The 20,697-nt window shown below is 41.3% G+C and overlaps 1 protein-coding gene across 1 annotated transcript; it reads right to left on the bottom strand.

The window, feature by feature from the left end:
* Positions 1–479: 479 nt before the first annotated feature.
* fam83c (family with sequence similarity 83 member C) lies at positions 480–16,831 on the bottom strand. The gene is made up of 4 exons (XM_017684397.2): positions 16,050–16,831; positions 11,458–11,625; positions 10,639–10,763; positions 480–3,742 (listed from the first exon to the last, which is right to left on the bottom strand). Exons 1-4 carry the CDS (start codon positions 16,560–16,562, stop codon positions 2,761–2,763), a joined length of 1,788 nt encoding a protein of 595 aa, XP_017539886.1. The 5' UTR covers positions 16,563–16,831; the 3' UTR covers positions 480–2,760.
* Positions 16,832–20,697: the final 3,866 nt, after the last annotated feature.

The raw sequence follows: 20,697 nt of genomic DNA, 5'->3' as shown, positions 1-20,697 counted from the left end.
GACTGAGAAACAGAACACTGGCTAATCAATTATGAATATTTATGATTATGCATTATTGCTGGATCAGCTTCACTGAATTCATCTTTGTCCTTTGATATTCTTAGTTAGTTTGTCCAGTTTTTATATTTACATTTAAACTTTGGTTGTACATAACTGACACTGTACTGCTTGTTTTTAAACCACCGTGAGAAATGAAGGTTCTGTTCAGGTCCATTTTTCATCCATCACGGTACAAACAGTGTAAATGTTCCCTCAAAGGTTCTACAGTGGGTTTAAGGTCTGATTGTGGAGCTTAAATCAGTTCCTCCAGGTGAAAAGTTGGTATTTGTTCCTTTTCATAACTGAATGTTTTAAAACAGAGCAGTAGAATAAAAGCCTGGGGGCGAGGCGAGGCGGGGTGTGTGGAGTCAGTACAACTTAGAACAGATCATTTCAGTGGATTATGGTTCAGTTATGTTCCCTGACTAAAGGCACTGAGATGGAGCCTTGAGGGTCCCACCCCAGAGACAGGAGGGGAACTGACCCAGAGACAGTTTAGAACCTTTTAAATAAATTCATACATTTAAATACATGGACACTTAGTGGACCCTCTGAGTGGTAAATAATGCAGGGTGGTCTATGATTTTTGCACATACAGTAGCAGTTCATCACGTGTATCTTTGGGTGACTATATAGTCTTAAAGAGATACGAAGATCACAGTATTTCTAGTATAAACACAAATGCACCTCTAGATAAATGCAAAGTTGGGAATATATATATATAAAAAGGTCCCAATTAGGGGGGCGTTCAGTCGAGGCCTTTTCAAACGCACTTAAACGCTTCTTTTGTGGTCGATGGATGAAAGTGCTAATCTAGCCTGTGCTTTACGCTTTTAAACTGCACATTTAAGTAGGAAAAAACAACTTTTCTGCTGCGCACCTAGAAAAAGCAGCACACATCGTCACAGCTGACCAATTGATACCATGGGCTCCTTCTTTCTAGTCACCAATGGAAAAAGCTGCTTTCAAACAACCAGAACTGAACAAAACTCAAATCAACACAAAACTAAACGTGAAAAGGTCCTAAACGTTTGATTAAACCTGTTAACTCACCACTTAGAAAGACGCTGGGCACTTCATGTTCATCGGGCATCGTCTGAACGCCCCCTAAAGCTACATATAACACTCAGCAGCCGACAGAACGACTCCGCTCAGGAGGTTAATTCCATCTATTTGCCACAGGAAATATAAGGTGCTGGCGTAAGGTGTAAAAACACCACCTTAACTTTAAGAAAATGCGTGATACTTTATTCTGAGCGTCCTTTTTAGACGGAATAAACTCTCAATCAGTGATGTAGCAGCAGTGAATACATTCAGTAGATTATCAAGAGGCTTTTAATGAACTGTGTGAATAAAAACTGTTTATAATCTGCTGAATTCAGCCGTTTTTCACTTTATTTGGAGTCCAAGTTCAGATCTGTAGGTGTTTAATCTGAGAGGAACTGAACATTAACAGGTTTAATGCAGACCATCAACCTCCTCAACCAGCTGATACAGACACACTGACGCCATGAAGACAACCTGGAGCTTCACTGGATTAAGACTGGGTTTAGGCTAGGGTTAGGATTAGGGCCAGGGTGAGGGTTAGGATTAGGTTTTGGGTTGAGGTTAAGGTTAGGGTTGGGATTAGATTTTAGATTGAGGTGAGGGTTAGGATTAGGGACAGGGCAAGGGTTAGGATTAGGTTTTGGGTTGAGGTTAGGGTTAGGATTAGATTTTAGTTTGAGATGAGGGTTAGGATTAGATTTCAGATTGAGGTGAGGGTTAAGATAAGGATTAGGGACAGGGCGAGGGTTAGGATTAGGTTGTGTGTTGAGGTTAAGGTTAGAATTAGGATTAGTGTCACAGTGTTAGTATTAGGGCCAGGGCGAGGGTTAGGATTAGGTTTTGGTTTGAGGTTAAGGTTAGGATTAGATTTTAGTTTGAGATGAGGGTTAGGATTAGATTTCAGATTGAGGTGAGGGTTAAGATAAGGATTAGGGACAGGGCGAGGGTTAGGATTAGGTTGTGTGTTGAGGTTAAGGTTAGAATTAGGATTAGTGTCACAGTGTTAGTATTAGGGCCAGGGTGAGGGTCAGGTTTAGGTTTTGGTTTGAGGTTAAGGTTAGGATTAGCATTAGTGCCATGGTGAGGGTTAGGATTATATTTCAGATTATATTTTTAGATTGCAGTTAGGATTAGGGTTAAGTTTTAGGAAAGGTTGCGTGAAGTTAGGTTTGGCGTAATGGAAGTATCATATAAAATATAATTCCTTCATATCAATAAAACATCTACTTAATGTGTCAAGACAACTTCAAGATATTTCAATGTATCCAGATGTTTCACCACTGCTACATCACTGATATGTTCTTAATGCGTTACTGATGATCTTAAGAGTCATTTATCACCTACAAAGGACCACTTCAAATAAAGTGTTACCAGAAAACGTTAGAGAGTAAAGTTATGTGTACTGCAATAAAATATACAGTACTAATGTCATGAGAAGTAAACACTGGAAAATTTGGGAAAAACAAGCCACCTTATCTGCAATGTGTAAAGTTCGCAGGTCGCCTTACTCTTTTCTATTCTTTATTGTCTGTTAGAAAACAAAAAGGCACAAAAAAAAACAAACAAAAAAAAACATTCCACCACAACTTCCGTCCATTCACAGAAACAAAAAGATGCCATACCACCAAAGGTATGAAAGGAAAAGCGAACATAACGTCCGTCACGTTATTGAGGTCAATTGTTGTTCTTCAGTTCAAAGCGGCTGTACACCTGCTTCGACTTCATCTTGTTGTAGTGATTAACCAGGTCCAGTTTGCTGTGGCCCAGGGTCATGCGTTTCTCGTCCCGGCGGTTGATCCAAGTGTCATGACCCGTTCGGTCCTTTGGCAAAGGTCCCGGTGGAGGAGGACCCTGCATGCTCTCTGGCTCGTTCTGCGAGAGGTCTGGACCACCGTAGGCGGTACTGTGGGGAGGAGACCTCTGGAAGATGTAAGAGTCCTTGTCTTTGGCGGATGACGAGAACATGTCTGCAAATTTATTGAAAAGGGGATTTGTGGGACTGCGCACTTTGGGGGGGGGTTTGTTTTCCACGGGCGGCTGAGGAATCGGAGGAGCTTTGTGGTAGAAGTTCTTTTGGTCATAGAGACCCATAGCTTGGAATTTAGATGTTGGTCCAGCGAGGTTTGCCCTGAGGAACTCTGGTGTTCCTGCTTTGGCCCATTCCACCCCCGACGAAAGGCCGCTTGATGCTGGACGTTCCGTCGGAGGACTCTGCAGGGTGTCGTTGGGCGATCTCCTGCCAACATGGTTTCCTTGAAGCCCCGGACTTACAACCCCTCTCCTCTCTGGACTCTTCAGCAGGTTTGTGTCCTTCTTGTCCTGGGTCACCTTGTAGACTTGAGACGTCATGCCTGGAGCAGCTTTGATGCTGGACACGCTGTTGCTGGACTGGCTGCTGGAGTTCTCGGAGCACACCCTTTCCCTGTCCCTTTCCCTGTCCCTTTCTCTGCTCCCTCTCTCTGGGAAGAAGTCCATCGTGGGCATCTGCATGCTGTAAGAGTAATAGGGAAGGCCCTCCTCATCAGGGTTATGGAAGCGATCAATGATCTGGGAGTCGGCATAGAGGCAACGGAATTCCCGGTCAAAGCTGTCGGCGATGCGGCCAGAAAAGTGCAAAATCATGTTGCTGTGCACCTGAGCGGACAGCCAGGTAAAACTAGAGGAGGAACACAAAAAGAAGAACTTAGCAATATAATGTGGGTAGAAAGTGCTTCAAAAACATCAGAACATTATGCCGTTTCAACAGAAAAGGCCAATAAAAGGGCAGGTAACACTTTACTGTAGGGTGCTGTTCATAAGGCTACATGACACCCACATAAGCCAGTCATAACAACTGACATAACCCTACATAACTGTTTAAAAATGCTTATTTCAATAGGCATTAGCGGTCATAAAGGCTACTTTGTGAGTGGGGACTATATGAACAGGGACAAATTGCACCCAAAGATAATAGGAGGGTTAAGATTAAGAACATTGTTTTATAGTTTGATTTTAAAATGGTTAAACAATAAATAAATAAATAAATACATAAAAAATAACATCTAAACAATTGTCTTGCTCCAGATTTTGCTGCTTTAGTTTAGTCCTGGAGCTATGAGGCTGTGTTGCTAACAAACAGTATAAGTCAATAGTCACACAGAACTTTTCCATGTACACTGCTTGTTTCTACACTCACTGTCCACTTCATCAGCTCCACTTACTGTATGGCTGCACTTTGTAGTTCTACAGTTACAGACTGTAGTCCATCTGTTTCTCTGATACTTTGTTACCCCCTTTTACCCTGTTCATCAGTGGTCAGGACCCCCATTAAACACCTCAGTGCCACTGCTGAACTATTCTCAGTCAACCAAAAACATCCAGCCAACAGCGTCCTGTGACCACTGATGAAGGACCAGAGGATGACCAACACAAACTGGGCAGCAGCAAATGAGCTGTCGTCTCTGACTTTATATCTACTAGGTGGACCAGGTAGGACAAGGTAGGAATGTCTATTAGAGTGGGCAGTGAGTGGACACAGTGTTTAAAAACTCCAGCAGCGCTGCTGTGTCTGATCCACTCAGACCAGCGCAACACACACTAACACACCACTACGTCAGTGTTACTGCAGTGCTGAGAATGATCCACCTCCCAAATAGGACCTGCCCTGTGAGGGTCCATGGGGGTCCTGACCACTGAAGAACAGGGTAACAGAGTATCAGAGAAACAGATGGACTACAGTCTGTAACTGTAGAAGTACAAAGTGCTCCTGTACGGTCAGCAGAGCTGATAAGATGGACAATGAGCACAAACAAGGAGGTAGTTTCAATCTTATGGCTGATGTGTGTATCTGATGAACTTAAAAGACTGTTAGGCCAAAATCTTGTCTCAAAACTACCAGAAAACAACATGTAAAGCCTTTCTGTGAGGGAGCTTCTAGTGGTGGACGTCTGGTTCCTATCACCACCACTGTACACAGTTCTGACTCAGTAAGTTTCTCTAGAACAGAGCGAACTACAAAGTGCAGCTATACAGTGGAGGAAACCCACACAGACACGGTGAGAACATGCAAACTCCACACAGAGAGGACTCCGGTCACCCGGCCGGGGAATCAAACCCAGGCCTTCCTTGCTGCCCTTAGTTGCAATGCTATTCAGCTTTGCCAATTATTATGGAATCATACAGCAGTTATATATATATATATATATATATATATATATATATATATATATATATATATATATATATATATATATATACACACACACACACACACACACACACACACACACACACACATATACATACATACACATACACACACACACAGTATTGAAAATAGCAATTCCTAACTTTTGAACTGAACTGAATGGGTGAAATAAATAAGAATATGGCTTACAATTACCATTTTATAGTCTTTCTAGATGGTATGTGAAGGTGTTTATAGGTGAGTGGTAACATTAGAGCCAGCTCTTTATGAGCGTGTACTTACAGTAAAAGATAAGATAAACATGTTCTGTCTGTTCTGAAACGAAGTCACCAGCTTTATGAGAAATGAGGACACATGACAGACAAATATACAAATATATTTCTCAACAGTTGAGAGGCACTAAGTGCTCCCGATTTCCTTTCTAACTCTATACAGTTCAGGTAAATAAAGCTCTATACTGGCTATGGCAGGACAAAGCCTTTCACACTTTGGAACAAGCCTCGCCCACTATGTACACTCGTCCTGTTCTCACCCACTAACTAAACCCTGGGCACCAGGCTGATACCACACTCTAACGCTAAACACATCAGCTAAATCACGAGGCTGAAGCCAGCCCGTCATTTCCTTAAATGGTGCCACAGTACATTCTGGAAAATGAGCTTCTTATTCACCAGCTGATTATTTGAAATGTCCGTTCCACCATACACAGTGCTGCAGTTACATTCTGGAGAGTTGACTTCTACAACCCCATTTCCAAAAAAGTCGGGACGCTGTGCAAAATGCAAATAAAAACAAAATATAATGATGAGGAAATCATTTAAACCCTATATTTAACTGAAAATAGTACAAAGACGACAGATCAGATGCTGAAACTGAGAAATTTTAGTGTTTTTGGAAAAAATATTTGCCTGTTTAGAATTTGATGCCAACAACACATTCCAAAAAAGGCTGGTAAAGTTGTGTAATGCTTAAAAAAAAAAAAAAAACAACACCTGGTGGTTAACTGACAATGGGTCAGTAACATGACCGGGTATTTAAAAAAAAAAAAAAGAAAAAAAAAAGAAGAACATTTGAGAAGCAAAGACGGGGAGGGGTCACCACTCTGTGAAAGACTGCACCATCAAATAGAGCAACAATTCAAGAAAAAACGTTTCTCAACATAAAACAGCAAAGAACTTCTGCTTTTCATCATCTATGGTACAGAATATCATTAAAAGACTCAGAGAATCTGGAGAAATCTCTGTCTCTGAGGGACGAGGCCAAAAACCAGTATCTGCTGGCCGTGATCTTTGGGCCCTCAGGCAGCACAGCATTAAAAACAGACATGATTCTGTAGTGGAAATCACTGCATGGGCTCAGAAACACTTCTGAAAACCACTGTCTGTGAACACAGTTCATCACTGCATCCACAAACGCTGTTAAACTCTAAAACACAAAGAAGAAACCAAATATAAACAGGATCCAGAAACGCTGCCACCTTCTCTGGGCCTGAAATCATTTAAAATGGACTGAGGGGAAGTGGAAAAGTGTCCTGCGGTCCGACGAATCAACACCTGAAATTCTTTTTGGAAATCATGGATTTCCTGAAGACCACTCAGCTTGTTATCAGTGCAGTTCTAAAGCCAGTATTTATGATGGTTTAGGGGGGCATTAGTGCACATGGCATGGGTGACGTGCTCATCTGTGAAGGCTCCATTAAAGCTGAATGATATAAACATGTTTTAGCAACATCTGCTGCCGTCCAGACGACGTCTTTTTCAGAGATGGCCTTGACTATTTCAGCAAGACGATGTCAAACCACATTCTGCATGTGTTACAGCAGCACCGCTCCATATTAAGAGAGTCCGGGTGCTAAACTGACCTGCCTGCAGTCCAGACCGGTCACCACTGAGAACATTTGGCACATTATGAAATGAAAAATACAACAAAGGAGCCCCTGAAATGCTGAGCAGCTGAAATCCTGTATCAAATAAATTAGGAAAACATTTTACTTTTAAAACTACAGCAGCGTCTGCTCAGTTCCCAAACTCTTACAAGGTGATGTTAATAGAAGAGGTGATGAAACACAGCGGTAAACAAGCCCCGTCCCAACTTTTTTGGAACGTATTGTTGGTATCAAATTCAAAACGAGCATATATTTTTGAAAAATACCAATAAAATAGCTCAGTTTTAACATTTGACTTGTTGGCTTTGTAGCATTTTCCTTTGAAATTATGGATTACATTATTTGCACATCATTGCATCCTATTTTTATTTATTCTGCGCAGTGTTCCAACATTTTAGAAGTGGGGTTGTAATTTAAACAACTGGCTTCTTTCCCCCCAGACTCTTATTACATTCTAGAGATGCCAGAATAAACCTGCTGCACTATTTAAGGTGGAACGGAAAATCTAAACAACAATAATAATAAGCTGGCGAGGAACTAACAGCTACCTCCCCACATAGCCTCACTAAGTGAAGGCCCTGAGCAACGTTTTACCTTTAGTCCCATAAAACGGAAGCTGCAGAAACTTATAAAGCTTATAACCTTTGCTGTAAGACCACAGTCAGCTGTTATGACAGCACAGGGCAGAGGCTAACGCTGAGGAAGCTCATGCTGGGCTCAAGAGTTGCAGAATCATCATCTTTTCATCACTAAGCTGCTAAAATCCCCAGACGCTTGTTGGGCTGAAGTGAAGTTCAGCTCGCACCCTTTCATCTCCTCACAGAGGCTTCCTGAAACGCTGGCAGCCAGAGCAGGAAGCTGAAACTTAAAACCGAATGACATGAACCAAACAAAGATGTAGAAAGCACCGTGACAGATCAGCACCAAGATCTTAGATCAAGATCAGCATCTCGGACGAGGCTCACGGGACCAGAAAATTATTTTCATAGCTATTCTGAGTTTGCATAGCGTGATCTGCTACAGCATGTGCTGAACGGCAGGCCTGGCACTGTAACGACAGGCCTGGCACTGTAACTCTACAGCACAAGCTCTCTGGAAAGCCTGTTTCAAGCCTGGTTCAACTGGTAAATATACCTGCCTGGCTTTGCTGACAGCTTGCCAGTCATTCGACCACCGTTTGTGTCAGGAACAGGTGTTATGAGTAGAGCTGGGTATCAAAATTCAATACTTTTTAATAGCATTAAATCAATTACTTCATTACTACTGAGTATTCAGTGGTTGGTTAGTGTAGTGGGTAACACCTCTGCCTTCTACGCTGTAGACTGGGGTTCAATCCCCGACCAGGGCAAGCACCCTACACTACACCAATAAGGGTCCTTGGGCAAGACTCCTAACACCACCTTGGCCTACCTGTGGAAAATGATGAAATTTTAAGTCGCTCTGGATAAGAGCATCAGCCAAATGCCATAAATGTAAATGTATTCAAATATCTAAATCATATATAAAGCCAATTTTCAATACCTAGGGCAGACAGTCTTAGCGGCATCAGTGAACTAATAAGCATGACTGTTCCAAAATCTAAACTCCCGAGTGGCTGTCTAAATTACATTCCACATTAGGGGTGGGCGATTTGGTAAAGATACAATATCACGATACCCGATATTTTCACGAAACACGATATGCATCATAATACTTTTTTTTTTTTTTTTTTTAATCTGAGGATTAATTCGTTGGAACAGACAAAAGAAGAACCAGCAGTGCTTCATAACATGAAGGTAACTGTTAAAAACTCCAATACAATGATTTTTATACAACCTTTCACAACCCGCACTGATTGGCTGAGCCGTGTTCGAAGCTGTCGTAAAACCCACAGTATACGCACACCTATGACCGCCTCACAGTGACTGAATTGTGTATCACTACGCCACGGCTCGAAAAACGCTTGTGCTGTTAATGGAGTAATATTTGACTCTAATGCTGCTCATAAGGACCATAGAGTGTACTGATGAAGTAAGAACCTGTTTTCTGTTTAAACTGAGGGGCTGACCACTTATGTTCTTAACTAGAACCAGGCTGGTCAGATGACTAACAGGCTAAACAAGCCAACAGCCTAAATAGCTCCATCATTAATATCTCAGGCTTGAATTAACCTTTTCAACTTCCTGGGACCACCGGTGGTTCCAAACCGCTCTTCGTCATGTTCTTCATAATGTTCATATTCCATAAGCTCCATTCAGAAGCTGGGCGTCGTGTGAGGCTGTAGCTCTTCTCTCCAGTCTAATAGACGGTGATGTCATTTTAAACCCTCATAATAAAAGAAGCTGAACTTTGTTTTTCTACTGAAAGTCGACCCGTTTTTCCCCAAATCTGGGCTCTAAACTATAAACAGACGGCGTCTCTTCAGTGATCTGCTCTGGAAACATCACTTTAATAAAACAACACAAGTCTGAGATTTTTGGCTTTAGCAGTAAATTATAAGCGTATAGTGATATGTGGAGATCATAAAACACACGTTCTGTTCATTTAAATAAAAATGTATATTTATTTCATTATTTTCAATTGACAATTTGGTCACGTAAATTCAGATGGACAAGCCAAAACATACCCAGGAGAATAAAGTATGATTAGCTGTCCCTTGAATGTGTCAAACGTTCGTGTTTCAGTCAAAACCAGACTGAATCCCAATCGGCTCGGTACTCCCTAAATAGTGTGCTAGCTATGAAAGTTTACAAGATTACCGCACGATATTGTGTTTAAGATACAAACAAAGCCATTCAAATTGGTTTGATGTGAAATGGTTAATTGTAGCCAATTTACAGATATTTACCATTATAATGATGGGAACCAGGGTTGCCACGGCTACAACACAAATACAGCGATTTTATTTGCTAAAGAAAAAAATTTGAGCTTGATTTTTTTTCTATTACAGTTACTGTTTGGCAACAGCGAAATAAGAAGATATAAGGAGGAGGAGGAAATAAACACTTAAATAAATAAATAAGAATTAGGGGTATTAATTTAATATATAAATCAAAAAAGATAAATACATGTGTGTGTGTTGAGCTTGATTGCTCAGCAATCCATCTGATCAGCTATGAGCCAATAAACATGCTTGTTCTGAAAGCTAGACTGCTGATTGGCTGTGTTTATTATATGGTTTTATATATATACATATACATACTTCCACATCTCTCATTTCTGCTTTAAGCCATTTTCAATTTAAAGAAAGATACCAACAAAGTCTCACTCAAGAATCGGTATAAAAGCCAAATGATCTGTTTGTATTAAAAGTAACATAATATTAATTTTATTATAGAAATTATATATAATATTGATTTTAATGTTACATAAATAATATTAAAAAACATTCAAACACTTCGACCCGGTCAGAGTTGTCTGTGTGCTGCATTTTGAAAAGGAAATCGATACATTTCAATGCATTTCATTCAAAATCAACTTAAGTTGAGCCTGAAATTCTTACCTATATGATCCGGCTATGACCTCCTCGCAGTCGATGATCATGAATTTCTCCTGAACTTGGCCTGTAAATTTCTTTCCACTTTTGGTGCAGTAAGTATCTCCACACACGCTTCGTATCCGCATATTCTGAAAAACATGAATTAATTAATTTTGTATTAAAAGCAGGGGCGCACAACATGAGGCTCTACAGTAAACTCTACGCAGCTATAATTTACTTTCTAGAACAGATTTCGATGCACAAAATTTGGCAAAAAGACATGAAAACGGATGTTTCTGATGAAACTGGACGTTTAATCTGAATAAGTGGCTCTGGGAAATAACAGTTTAAAGGGGAATTCCACCAAAATTTCTGCATAATTCAGTGGTCGACATGCAAATTTATTCCAAGTGGTTTGATGATTTACAGGTTTACAGATATTTAATTTAGCATTATAATGACAGGAACCAGGAGTCACCATGACTACATTACCTACCAACGCCCTGCATGCACCTCTCTCCAGAATTAAAACGCATTTAAGATATATTTTAGCATATTAAAACCAACTTAAAGCAACATCTCAGACATCAGGCAGTGCATTCATGTCTCTGTGAGGAGCTTTTAGAGGTGGACGTCTGGTTCCTATCACCACCACTGTGAACAGCTCTGACTCGGTAAGTTTCTCTAGAATGAAGTATGTCACACCGAGCCGCTCAGAATGATAATTCTGCATAATTAATTAAGCCGATATTTTGAAAAACTGAAAGTTCTCCCCTTTAGGAGCTTTTGAAGTCAACTGATGTTAAAGGTTAAATCCCTACAGCTTCATGAGCTTTGACTTACATTCAGGTGTGAGCTCTGGATGTCCAGTGCTGTGCACATGTCAACGAAGTAGCTGAGATTCTTCTCGTCCAGGAGAATGTACACCGGAACCCTGCGCTTGTTGGAGGCCTCAATTAAGTCACAGAACAAGTCCACATCTGTGAAGACGTCCATGACCAGGGCGATAACCTGCATGCAGAGAGATAACGTGCCGTAAGAGCTACAGAAACAGGTTTCGATAGTCTGGTTGATCTGGATATAAAGCGGTCAGTTGTAGTTCAGCACCACTCACTCACTCATTCATCCATGAAATTAAGGCTCTTTAAAGAGCCAATAAAGCTACGGTCAGATATCAAGCCTCGTCGCTCAAATGATGGTTCAATGTGACGAACCAGCTCCTGAAATGACCCTCGTGAGCTCCTCCTACTCAGTAACATCACGTGACTGAATCACTGCATCATCAGCACAAACTAACGAGCAGAACGAGCTTCGCTGAGAAGATCATAAACTCTGATCAGCTCTCGAGAAAATAGGAAATGGGTTAAAAGTGTGTTTTTGCCAATATAACTTTAAAATAAATACAAACAAATGTAAATACAGTAAAATGTAAGACGTATTTTACATACTGCACTACACTAAATCCGCTTAAACAGGACAAACTGTTGGTCAGCCTTCTTTAAAGGGCTCATATTCTACATTTTTCTTGTAATTTGATTTTTTTCCTCCCTCTGAGGACCAATTATGCTGTTTGTGTAGTTTTATGCACATCATTTTTTTCACAACCCTGTCTCAACCTCTCTTTAGGCCTTATAATTAAACAATTAGGGTTTTTCTTGTTACCGTCCCTTTAAGAATGACGTATGTAAATGAGCTCTATTCTGAGTGACCCTTTCATTCAAAAACCAGCCCAGAGGAAACCCGTCTAATTTCCGTGTGAAGTGCTGGGCCTGAACTGCGGTAAGCTGGACGGGCAACATGTCAACGTGTTTGTTTTTGTGATGTCACAAAAACAGTGGCTGATTTCACAACTCACTGTCCACATATTGACTGGAGAGTGAAAGGTGTGTTTTGAAACGTACACAATGTTTAAAAATGCTACAGAAACCGGTTTTGACTGTCTGGTTCTTTTGGATATGAAGGGGTCAGTTCAGGTCAGTTCAACAGACTCCTCACTGAAATTAAAAGGTTCTTGAACCAGTAATAATTCTGGCCTGTTTTAAATTCACCATTTTTGTGATGTCATAAAAACCAATGCATTTACATATATCCACCTTATCAGTCAACAGCGCTTAAAGGGGAACTCCTCCAGTTTTTCAAAAAGAGTCAGCATGATTAAATGGCTAAGATGTAAACAGAGCCATTCAGAGTGGTTTGGCGGGAAATACTAATTTAGTACTGCAACTTAAATGATTATTTTCACTGTCGATTAATCGGCCGATTATTTTCTCGATTAATCGATTAGTTGTTCGGCCTATAAAATGTCAGAAAATGGTGAGAAAATGTCAATCAGGGTTTTCCAAAGCCCGAGATGACATCCTCAAATTAGTTTTCTTGTCCACACCATAAAAGATCTTCAGTTTGGAGTAAATAAAGCAGAAAATATTGAAATGTAAGAAGCAGAAATCAGAATTTTTTTCCTTTTAAAAAAATTACTCAACCGATTAATCGACTTAATATTCGACAACTAATCGATTCATTGTTGCAGCTCTATACTTAATTCTAGTATTTCTAGACTTACTTAGTAAGTCAGAACGGTTCACAGTGGTAGTGATAGGAACCAGACGTCTGAAGAGACGTCTCCCTCACAGAAAGTTATTACTTTAAACGGTTATGAAAACTGATGTCAGACACTGGTTCACAGTAGTTTTGAGAAGTTTGGGCTGAAAAAGTGCTTTAATACATTTACTCTAATCTGTTCATGGTGGAGGGATACATTACAGGGGTTCTAAGGCAAAACGGTCCCAGAAGGAAAACTCGTTTTTCCAGATTTACCATCAACATTACATGTAAAAACCTCAGCAGGCTGGTGAACGCCGGCGGATTTGGACAGTAAATGAAACGGCTACATCAGGACCCCTGGTTCCTATCACCACCCGTGTAACTCATTCAGAGTCAGTAAGTTTCTCTACAAATGAACCATTTCACATCAAAACCGCTCTGAATGACTTTGTTTACATTTCAACCACTGAATTATGCAGACATTTAGAAAAACTGGTGGAATTCCCCTTTGAGTCCTGCCATCACAAGCTGAAGTTATAAGCAGTGTTTCAGCCTCAAATGCGTTTGAATGAGTCACAACGCAGGGCAGCCAATCAGAGCAGAGCTCATTCTTAAAGGCACAGTAACTAAAACATTAAAAGGTATAAAGAGAGGATGGGAATCATGTAAAAATGGATTATGACTGTTTTTGGTACATAAATCAACACATCTGTTACAAAAAGACCTCAGAGGAAAAATATGAATACGGGAAAAACACAGGAAATGTGTTAAAAGTGTGTTTTTGCCAATATGACGTTAGATTAAATACAAATAAATATAAATACAGTAAAACCTAAGACGGTTATGCTGTTTTCAATACAGTTATGAATATGTAGGTTAGAAAAACAGAAGAGCTCAGGTTTGGTTCCCTGACTTCGCTGCACAGCTTTATCCACTTCCAGCTGTAAATATGGGATTTTTTTTTTCCATAGTGTGATTTGTAATTTGTCTAGTTTAATAAATTAAAAACTTTAAGTACAGTCATTTTTGCTTAAATGTACTTTACATGCAGCACTACAGTAAGTCCACTTAAACAGGACGAACTGGGCTCTGTGTGTAATGAACCGCAGAGTCGGTCAGTGCTCTTTAAAGCGCCGGTATCCAACATTTTTCTTGCATTTTCTTTTCTTTTGAGGACCAATTATGCTGTCTGTGCAGTTTTATGTGCCTCATTTTCCCCCCCAACCTCTCTTTAGGCCTTACAATTCAATAACTACATTTTTTATTACCGTCCCTTTAAGAATGGCATATGTAAATGAGCTCCATTCGTACTGTTTCTCTCAAAAACCAGCCCATATGAATCCTGTCTAACTTCAGCTTGCTGAACAGGCAACATGTAAACATGTTTGTTTTTGTGACATCACAAAAACAGTGAACTAAAAATGGGCTGTTCTCAGAGCTCACTGTCCACATACAGACGGGGGAATGAAAGGCGTGTTTTGAAACTTTAATAACGTTTAAAACAAGCGAGAAAAATTTGCACAAATCTTTAAAATCGCTGTTGTCGGCGGAAAACCCTTGTAATTCCATTTTTTGTCGTTTTTCAGTTTTTTGCACATTTTGAAAGTGACTGTTCTCCTTTACATTGGGTGTGAATTTCAAGATGAATGGACTAGAACAAACGGTCCAAAACGACTCTGGAAAAATTCTGGTTCCATTGACTTACATTGAAAGTAAAGTAGGTTTTTAACTTCTCCTGTAAAGTTACTATTTAGGAGATACGAGGTTTTGTTCCGACAGCAGAGAAATACTGACATAGTCCACGATATCCTGAGAAAAGCTGACTGTGATGAGTTATATCACCATATCAACAGCATATCACATCACCCAGCAAGGTTTAAACAGCACAGCCTGCTTAAAGCAGCAGCCGGTTTGCTTTTATTACTGAAATGATGCTGGTGCTGAAATGCGGTCAGGAGCAACAGCGGACGTGTGTACTGTAGTAAGCAGTTCCCAAAACAATGAGGCTGTTGTCACAATGCTGTGACCCACTTCACATGAAAAGGAGATTTGACTGGACGCAACACAGCGCAGTCTTATTGAATTAAAAGGTCTAATCTTCTGTTTCTGGCTTGTAGAGGCTGTAAATGCAGCCTGGGAGGAGCTTTAGGGCCTAATCACTTCATAAAGATCGAAGTTGGCTGGTGAGTTTAAGGCGAAGGTAAATAATGATGAGGTTTAATAACGACAGTGATGACGAAATCTGGCTTAGAGGATTAGGAAACACTCAGACGACAAGACTGGAGTTAGTTTCTTATTCCAACTTCCCGTTCCACCTTAAATGGTGCAGCAGTTCCATTCTGGCGCCTGTAGAACGCAATAAGATGCCAGCTCGGGAGAATGTACCTACTGCACGATTTAAGGTGGAGCGGAGCATTCAGATAAAAAGACAGTCAATAAGAAGTGAACTGGCCAGAACGTACCTGCCTGCTGCACCATTTAAGGTGGAACGGCAAATTCAGATAAAAAGTCAATAAGAAGTGAACTGGCCAGAACGTGCCTGCCTGCTGCACCATTTAAGGTGGAACGGCAAATTCAGATAAAAAGTCAATAAGAAGTGAACTGGCCAGAACGTGCCTGCCTGCTGCCCCATTTAAGGTGGAACGGCAAATTACTATTAGAAGTTGGTGAACAAGTAGCCAGCTCGCCAAAATGCACCTGCTGTACCATTTAAGGTGGGGCAGAAAATATAATCCAGCAACTGGTGAATAAAAAGCCAACTTGCAGGAAAGTACTCGCCGCACCATTTAAGGTGGAACGGAAAATTCGAGTAAGAAGTCCACTTTGCCAGGTGGAATAGCGAACTTGGCTCAGGGCTAAAGGGAAACGAGCCTCAGCCGCGCTGCTGTTCTTACCTTCTTCGCCTTATTGATCAGCGATCGAATCAGATCTTTCAGGTTTTGGGTTTTGTCTCTCTGGAAGTATATCTGCGTCTCTGAGGGGCCGAAGCGGTTGGGCACCTCCGGCCAGCCGAGCTCCAGCAGCGGCGGCTCTTCGTCGGACATCATGGGGAAGTACGTCCCGGAGGTGAGCTCGGACACGGCGTCGCCCTCCCCGCAGTCCCGCTCGGCTCCGTTGCACCCGTTTTCAGGCCGGGCGCTCTTGGCCGCGCTCTCGGTGATGTAGCGAATCTCCAGCGACGACAGAAAGTTCAGCTCCCTCTCCTCCGCCAGCACTCGCCGGTACTCCTTCTCGCCGGCCTCCAGCAGGGCGTCCGTGGCCAGTCTGGCCGCCTCGTTGTGGCTCAGCTCCAGTGCAGAAACCTGCCTCCAGGAGTTCTTCACCTCCTCCAGCCGGGTGGCCAGTTTGCCCAGCGCTTTGCGCCCGGAGTTGGGCACCGGCCGCAGGCCGTCCGAGTTCATCATCATCGCGTCTGCGTTCGGGAAAGCAACAAGTTCTCGGTCAGCGGCAGTGAGGGAGGCTGCTCCGAGGCATCGCAGTGAGGATGGAGGAGGGTAGGAGCTGCTCCTGGTGGACCTTTTGTTGTTCGCTGCTGAGAAACTAAAAGAAACTCGAGGCTTCCACCTTCTTTACGTCTCTACCTGGCGTCGTGTTAACCTGCGCTGAGCTCCGCCTCCCTCTGTCACATGATACCCAAAACAAGCCCGGGTCTCTTCTCCACCCGCTTTCCGACAAGCCCCGCCCCTCGCGCTACAATTGGCTGGGGAAGTCATAAGCGCGTTAGGATTGGCTGACAGCTCGTAGTAAGTCCAGGTGAACTTGGACTGGAGTTCAGTTTAGAGTTGTTGTTTTTTTATCGATCAAGATAAATTTGTTTCTAAATGACCGTTACTGCGATTGATTTGTTTATTGATTGTTAAATGTTTTTGTGATCGATTGTAGATTTCAGGGTCTTTTTCTGAAAACATACAGGAGTTAAATTTGATCATAAAGACTTTTTATGGAGCCTCTGAAATAATGTGGTGTACTTTTTTTGGGGGATAAAAAATCTGATACTATCAGGTGAGCACCAGTTACTATGTGGTGAACAGGTACTGAAGAACACCAGACAGAATAAAAGAATACACCATGTTCATATTACCATCAGGTGCGCACCAGTTACCATGTGGCGAGCAGATACTATAGAATGATAGAATAAAAATACACCATGTTCATATCGGGTGCTCACAAAATAGTATCAGGCGCTCACCTGATAGTATCTGGTGCGTGCCAGATTTTTTACCTTAAAAATACACCCCATCCTATCAGAGGCCCCCTAGATTTTTGAACTGGAGAAAATCCTTTCTGAGAACCCAAACTTACTTCTGTGCCACCTTAAATGTAGTGCTGTTAATTAAAGTTCCACCTTAAATTCTGTGCCACCTTAAATTTAGTGCTATGTTCTTTGATGTTCCACCCTAAATTTAGCGCTACCTTCAAAAGGGTTCCACCTTCAATTCTGTGTCACCTTAAAAGAAGTTCCACCTTAATTTTATTGCTTTGTTAATTGAAGTTCCACCTTAAACTCAGTGCCATAGTGCCACCCTAAAAGCAGTTCCACCTTAAATCTAGTGCAGTCCTAGCTAAGCCCCAGTTAAAGTGAAGCTGATAGGGCTCGAATGGTTTTAATATCTTATTATCTGGACGTATGTCACTTGCTTTCGTCCTGCGAACCAGCCAATCCTAGCACAAGGGGCGTGGTCTGTCGCAATACGGGTGGAATAAGAAAAACCCTGAGTAGACAAATGCGCTTTGAAGTGAGTGAGCCAACCGGGTGAACGACCAACCTAAATTCAGCTCGCACACCGCCCAGCCCCCCGAGAGGGATAAAGACCTCGCAGAACAAAAGGGGATTACAGGGCCTGCCGTTCTGTCGCGCTTCGCCCCGCGTTAGTGGCTCTGCTGCCGAACACAGCTCATTCATCAGCAGCGTCTCGCACCGTTAAAGGGCCTGTATTATACAAAACGTCATAATAAATTCACTTCACTTTATTCAAATAGAAGTAAACACTGTTATGTTAAAGCTTCAAAACGTACCATTCACCTTCCAGTCCACACATGGCAGCTGCAAAAGCAGCATGCTTTACATTTGTTTTTGTGATGTCACAAAAAACATCACTGTTCATTCAGCAAGCAGCAGTTTAGCTCCACCCACTCATGCTAAAGTTATAAGAAGTGCTTCAGGAAGAAGTCGGGAGTGTGTGTCTTTCTCCGGGTTTAAGCATAAAACAGGAGAAAGTGGTACAATAATACCAACGAGCATAATATACTAATATATTAATACTTTATTACACTTAAAGGGCCAATACCCTACTTTTTCCCATATACTTATTTTTTTTCTCGAGATCTATTTACAACATTTGTGTTTATTATGTACCAAAAGCATCATAATTATTTCTATATGACCATTTTTCAACCTCTCATTGACCCTCAGAGTTAAACAGACTGTACCTTTAAGACCATTATATGTAAATGAGCTCTGTTCTGATTGGACACCTTGTAGTGTGGCTCATTCTAAAAGCAGTCTGGGCTGAAACACTCCTTATAACTTCAGGTTGAATGGGCCAGACCAAACCACTGTAGGCTGAATAGGTGGAGACACGTCAGTGCAATTGTTTTTATGACATCAGAAAAACAGTAATTCAAAAGTTTTTGCACAGCCACTGGAAGAAAATTCAGAAAATTCATGGGCTCTTTAATGTGGAAGATGCTGCTTTTTTCAGCCTAGTGTCCATATATGGACTGTAGGGATGCCCCACTTTAGTGGCTCTGCTACTGAGCAGAGTTCATTGATGAGCACCGTTAAAGGGCCCGTATTACAAGAAAATGTCGGAATAAATTTACTTCACTTTCTTGAAATAGAAGTAAACACTGCTAAAGCTTCAAAACATACCATTCACTTTCCAGCCCAATCATGGAAGCTGCAAAAACCTGCTTTACATTTGTTTTTGTGATGTCACAGACAACAACACTTAGTCATAGACCTGTCTATTCAGCATACAACAGTTTAGCTCCACCATTTATCCTGAAGTTATAAGAAGTGTTTCAGGACTGCTTTTTGAACGATGCCCCTAGGGCAGCCAATCAGAACAGAAGAGCTAATTTACATACATCAGTCTTAAAGGAACAGTAGCAAAAACAGCTTGCTTAGTTACAAAATTGGCCGACTGGAAAAAGATAATATAAAAATGAATTGTGACTGTTTTTAACATATAAACCAAGTGGAGCTGGCGGTGAAAGGAATCCAACACACTAAAAATGTAGGATATCGCTGCAGGCGGGACAAAACCTCGTATCTCCATTTTTGACGTTTTTCAGTTTTTGACATGACTTGAAACTACATGTTCCTTTTTACATTGTGTGGAAATTTCATGATGAAAGGACTAAAAGAAACAACTCAAAATGACTTGGAAAAAATTCTGGTTCCATAGACTTCCATTAAAAGTCAAGTAGGTTTTTCCCTTTTCCTGTAAAGTTACCATTTCAGAGATATGAGGTTTTCTTCCAACAACAGCGATACAGGCCCTTTAAATAAAAGTGTCACGGTACATTGTCATTGTTATATAGTTAAATAGCCTAGTTAGTATCTCAAAGTCACATTTTCAGCTAAGAAGCCTTGGACGACTGCAGGAACAGTTCCCCTGGAGTACCTTCAAGTTAAATGTTCTGCAGAAGGATATGACCTTCTGGTTCATCGCCAGCCGCTGGACAGCTGGCTCTCCTTCCCTACACATACTAGCATTAATAAGCTGTTGGCTGTGTTCTACTCAAAGCATGGTGTCAGAGTGCGTTCGTAAATTCATAAATCCATACATTTGATACCTTTGTTACCCGGTGAAGGGCATGGCTCACAGTTTGAGAGCGATGGGAGATTAGTTTCCACATAAAAGTGAATTTTAACCCCTTAAATGCTCAAGAATCACCAGCAGGCCCAAAGTTTTATCACTCACTTCTACAGCCTAAGCACAGCTCAGTGAGTTTGCACTGAAGTCCCTTTAGTTACCAGATAATAAGCCTAAGTATGTAATAAGATATTAAGGGGTTAAAGGGCCCATATGCTGCAGTTTGCTTGTAGTTATTTTTTCTGACTCGAGATCCACTTATAACATTATTTTTGTGGTTTTATGCACCAAAAACATTCATAATTCATTCATACATGACTATTTTCCAACTTCTTCTACCCCTTAGAATTAAACAGACTGCACCTTTAAGGCTGATGTATATACATGGGCTTTGCTCCGATTGGCTGGTCTGTATTTGACTGGCTGATCGGCTTTGTTTAAAAAGCATGGCTTTTACACTCCTTATAGCTTCACAAAGACAGGCCGAGGGCTAATCTGCTGTAGGCTGAATATGCAAATGAGCTGGACTTTGTTACATCGCAACTCAAAAACACAGCCTCGTTTCCATGAACAGACCTGGGACTGAACGTTTACCAGTGTTTTGTGTCCTCTGTCGAACTTCTACGTCAAAAAGTGGAGGAAATCAAGTTTTCAAGTCAGGCTTTTTCCTCATATGGTCACTTTAACTGACTAAAAGTCACATTCCAATATTCATCCGTCC

The sequence above is a fragment of the Pygocentrus nattereri genome, chromosome 26 (genome assembly GCF_015220715.1).
Source record: "Pygocentrus nattereri isolate fPygNat1 chromosome 26, fPygNat1.pri, whole genome shotgun sequence".
NCBI classification, from domain to species: domain Eukaryota; kingdom Metazoa; phylum Chordata; class Actinopteri; order Characiformes; family Serrasalmidae; genus Pygocentrus; species Pygocentrus nattereri.
The sequence above is the reverse complement of the archived record's forward strand: the minus strand, read 5'-3'. Positions and strand labels throughout refer to the sequence as shown.

Bases quoted from the DNA above. Each gene is read 5' to 3' on its own strand.
- fam83c (XM_017684397.2), bottom strand. From the start codon at position 16,562: ATGATGATGAACTCGGACGGCCTGCGGCCGGTGCCCAACTCCGGGCGC. The intron at 10,764-11,457 runs GTAAGTCAAAGC...CATGTTTTTCAG, and splicing joins TCCAGAGCTCACACCTGAAT to AATATGCGGATACGAAGCGT. The intron at 3,743-10,638 runs GTAAGAATTTCA...TTCCTCCTCTAG, and splicing joins GTCATAGCCGGATCATATAG to TTTTACCTGGCTGTCCGCTC.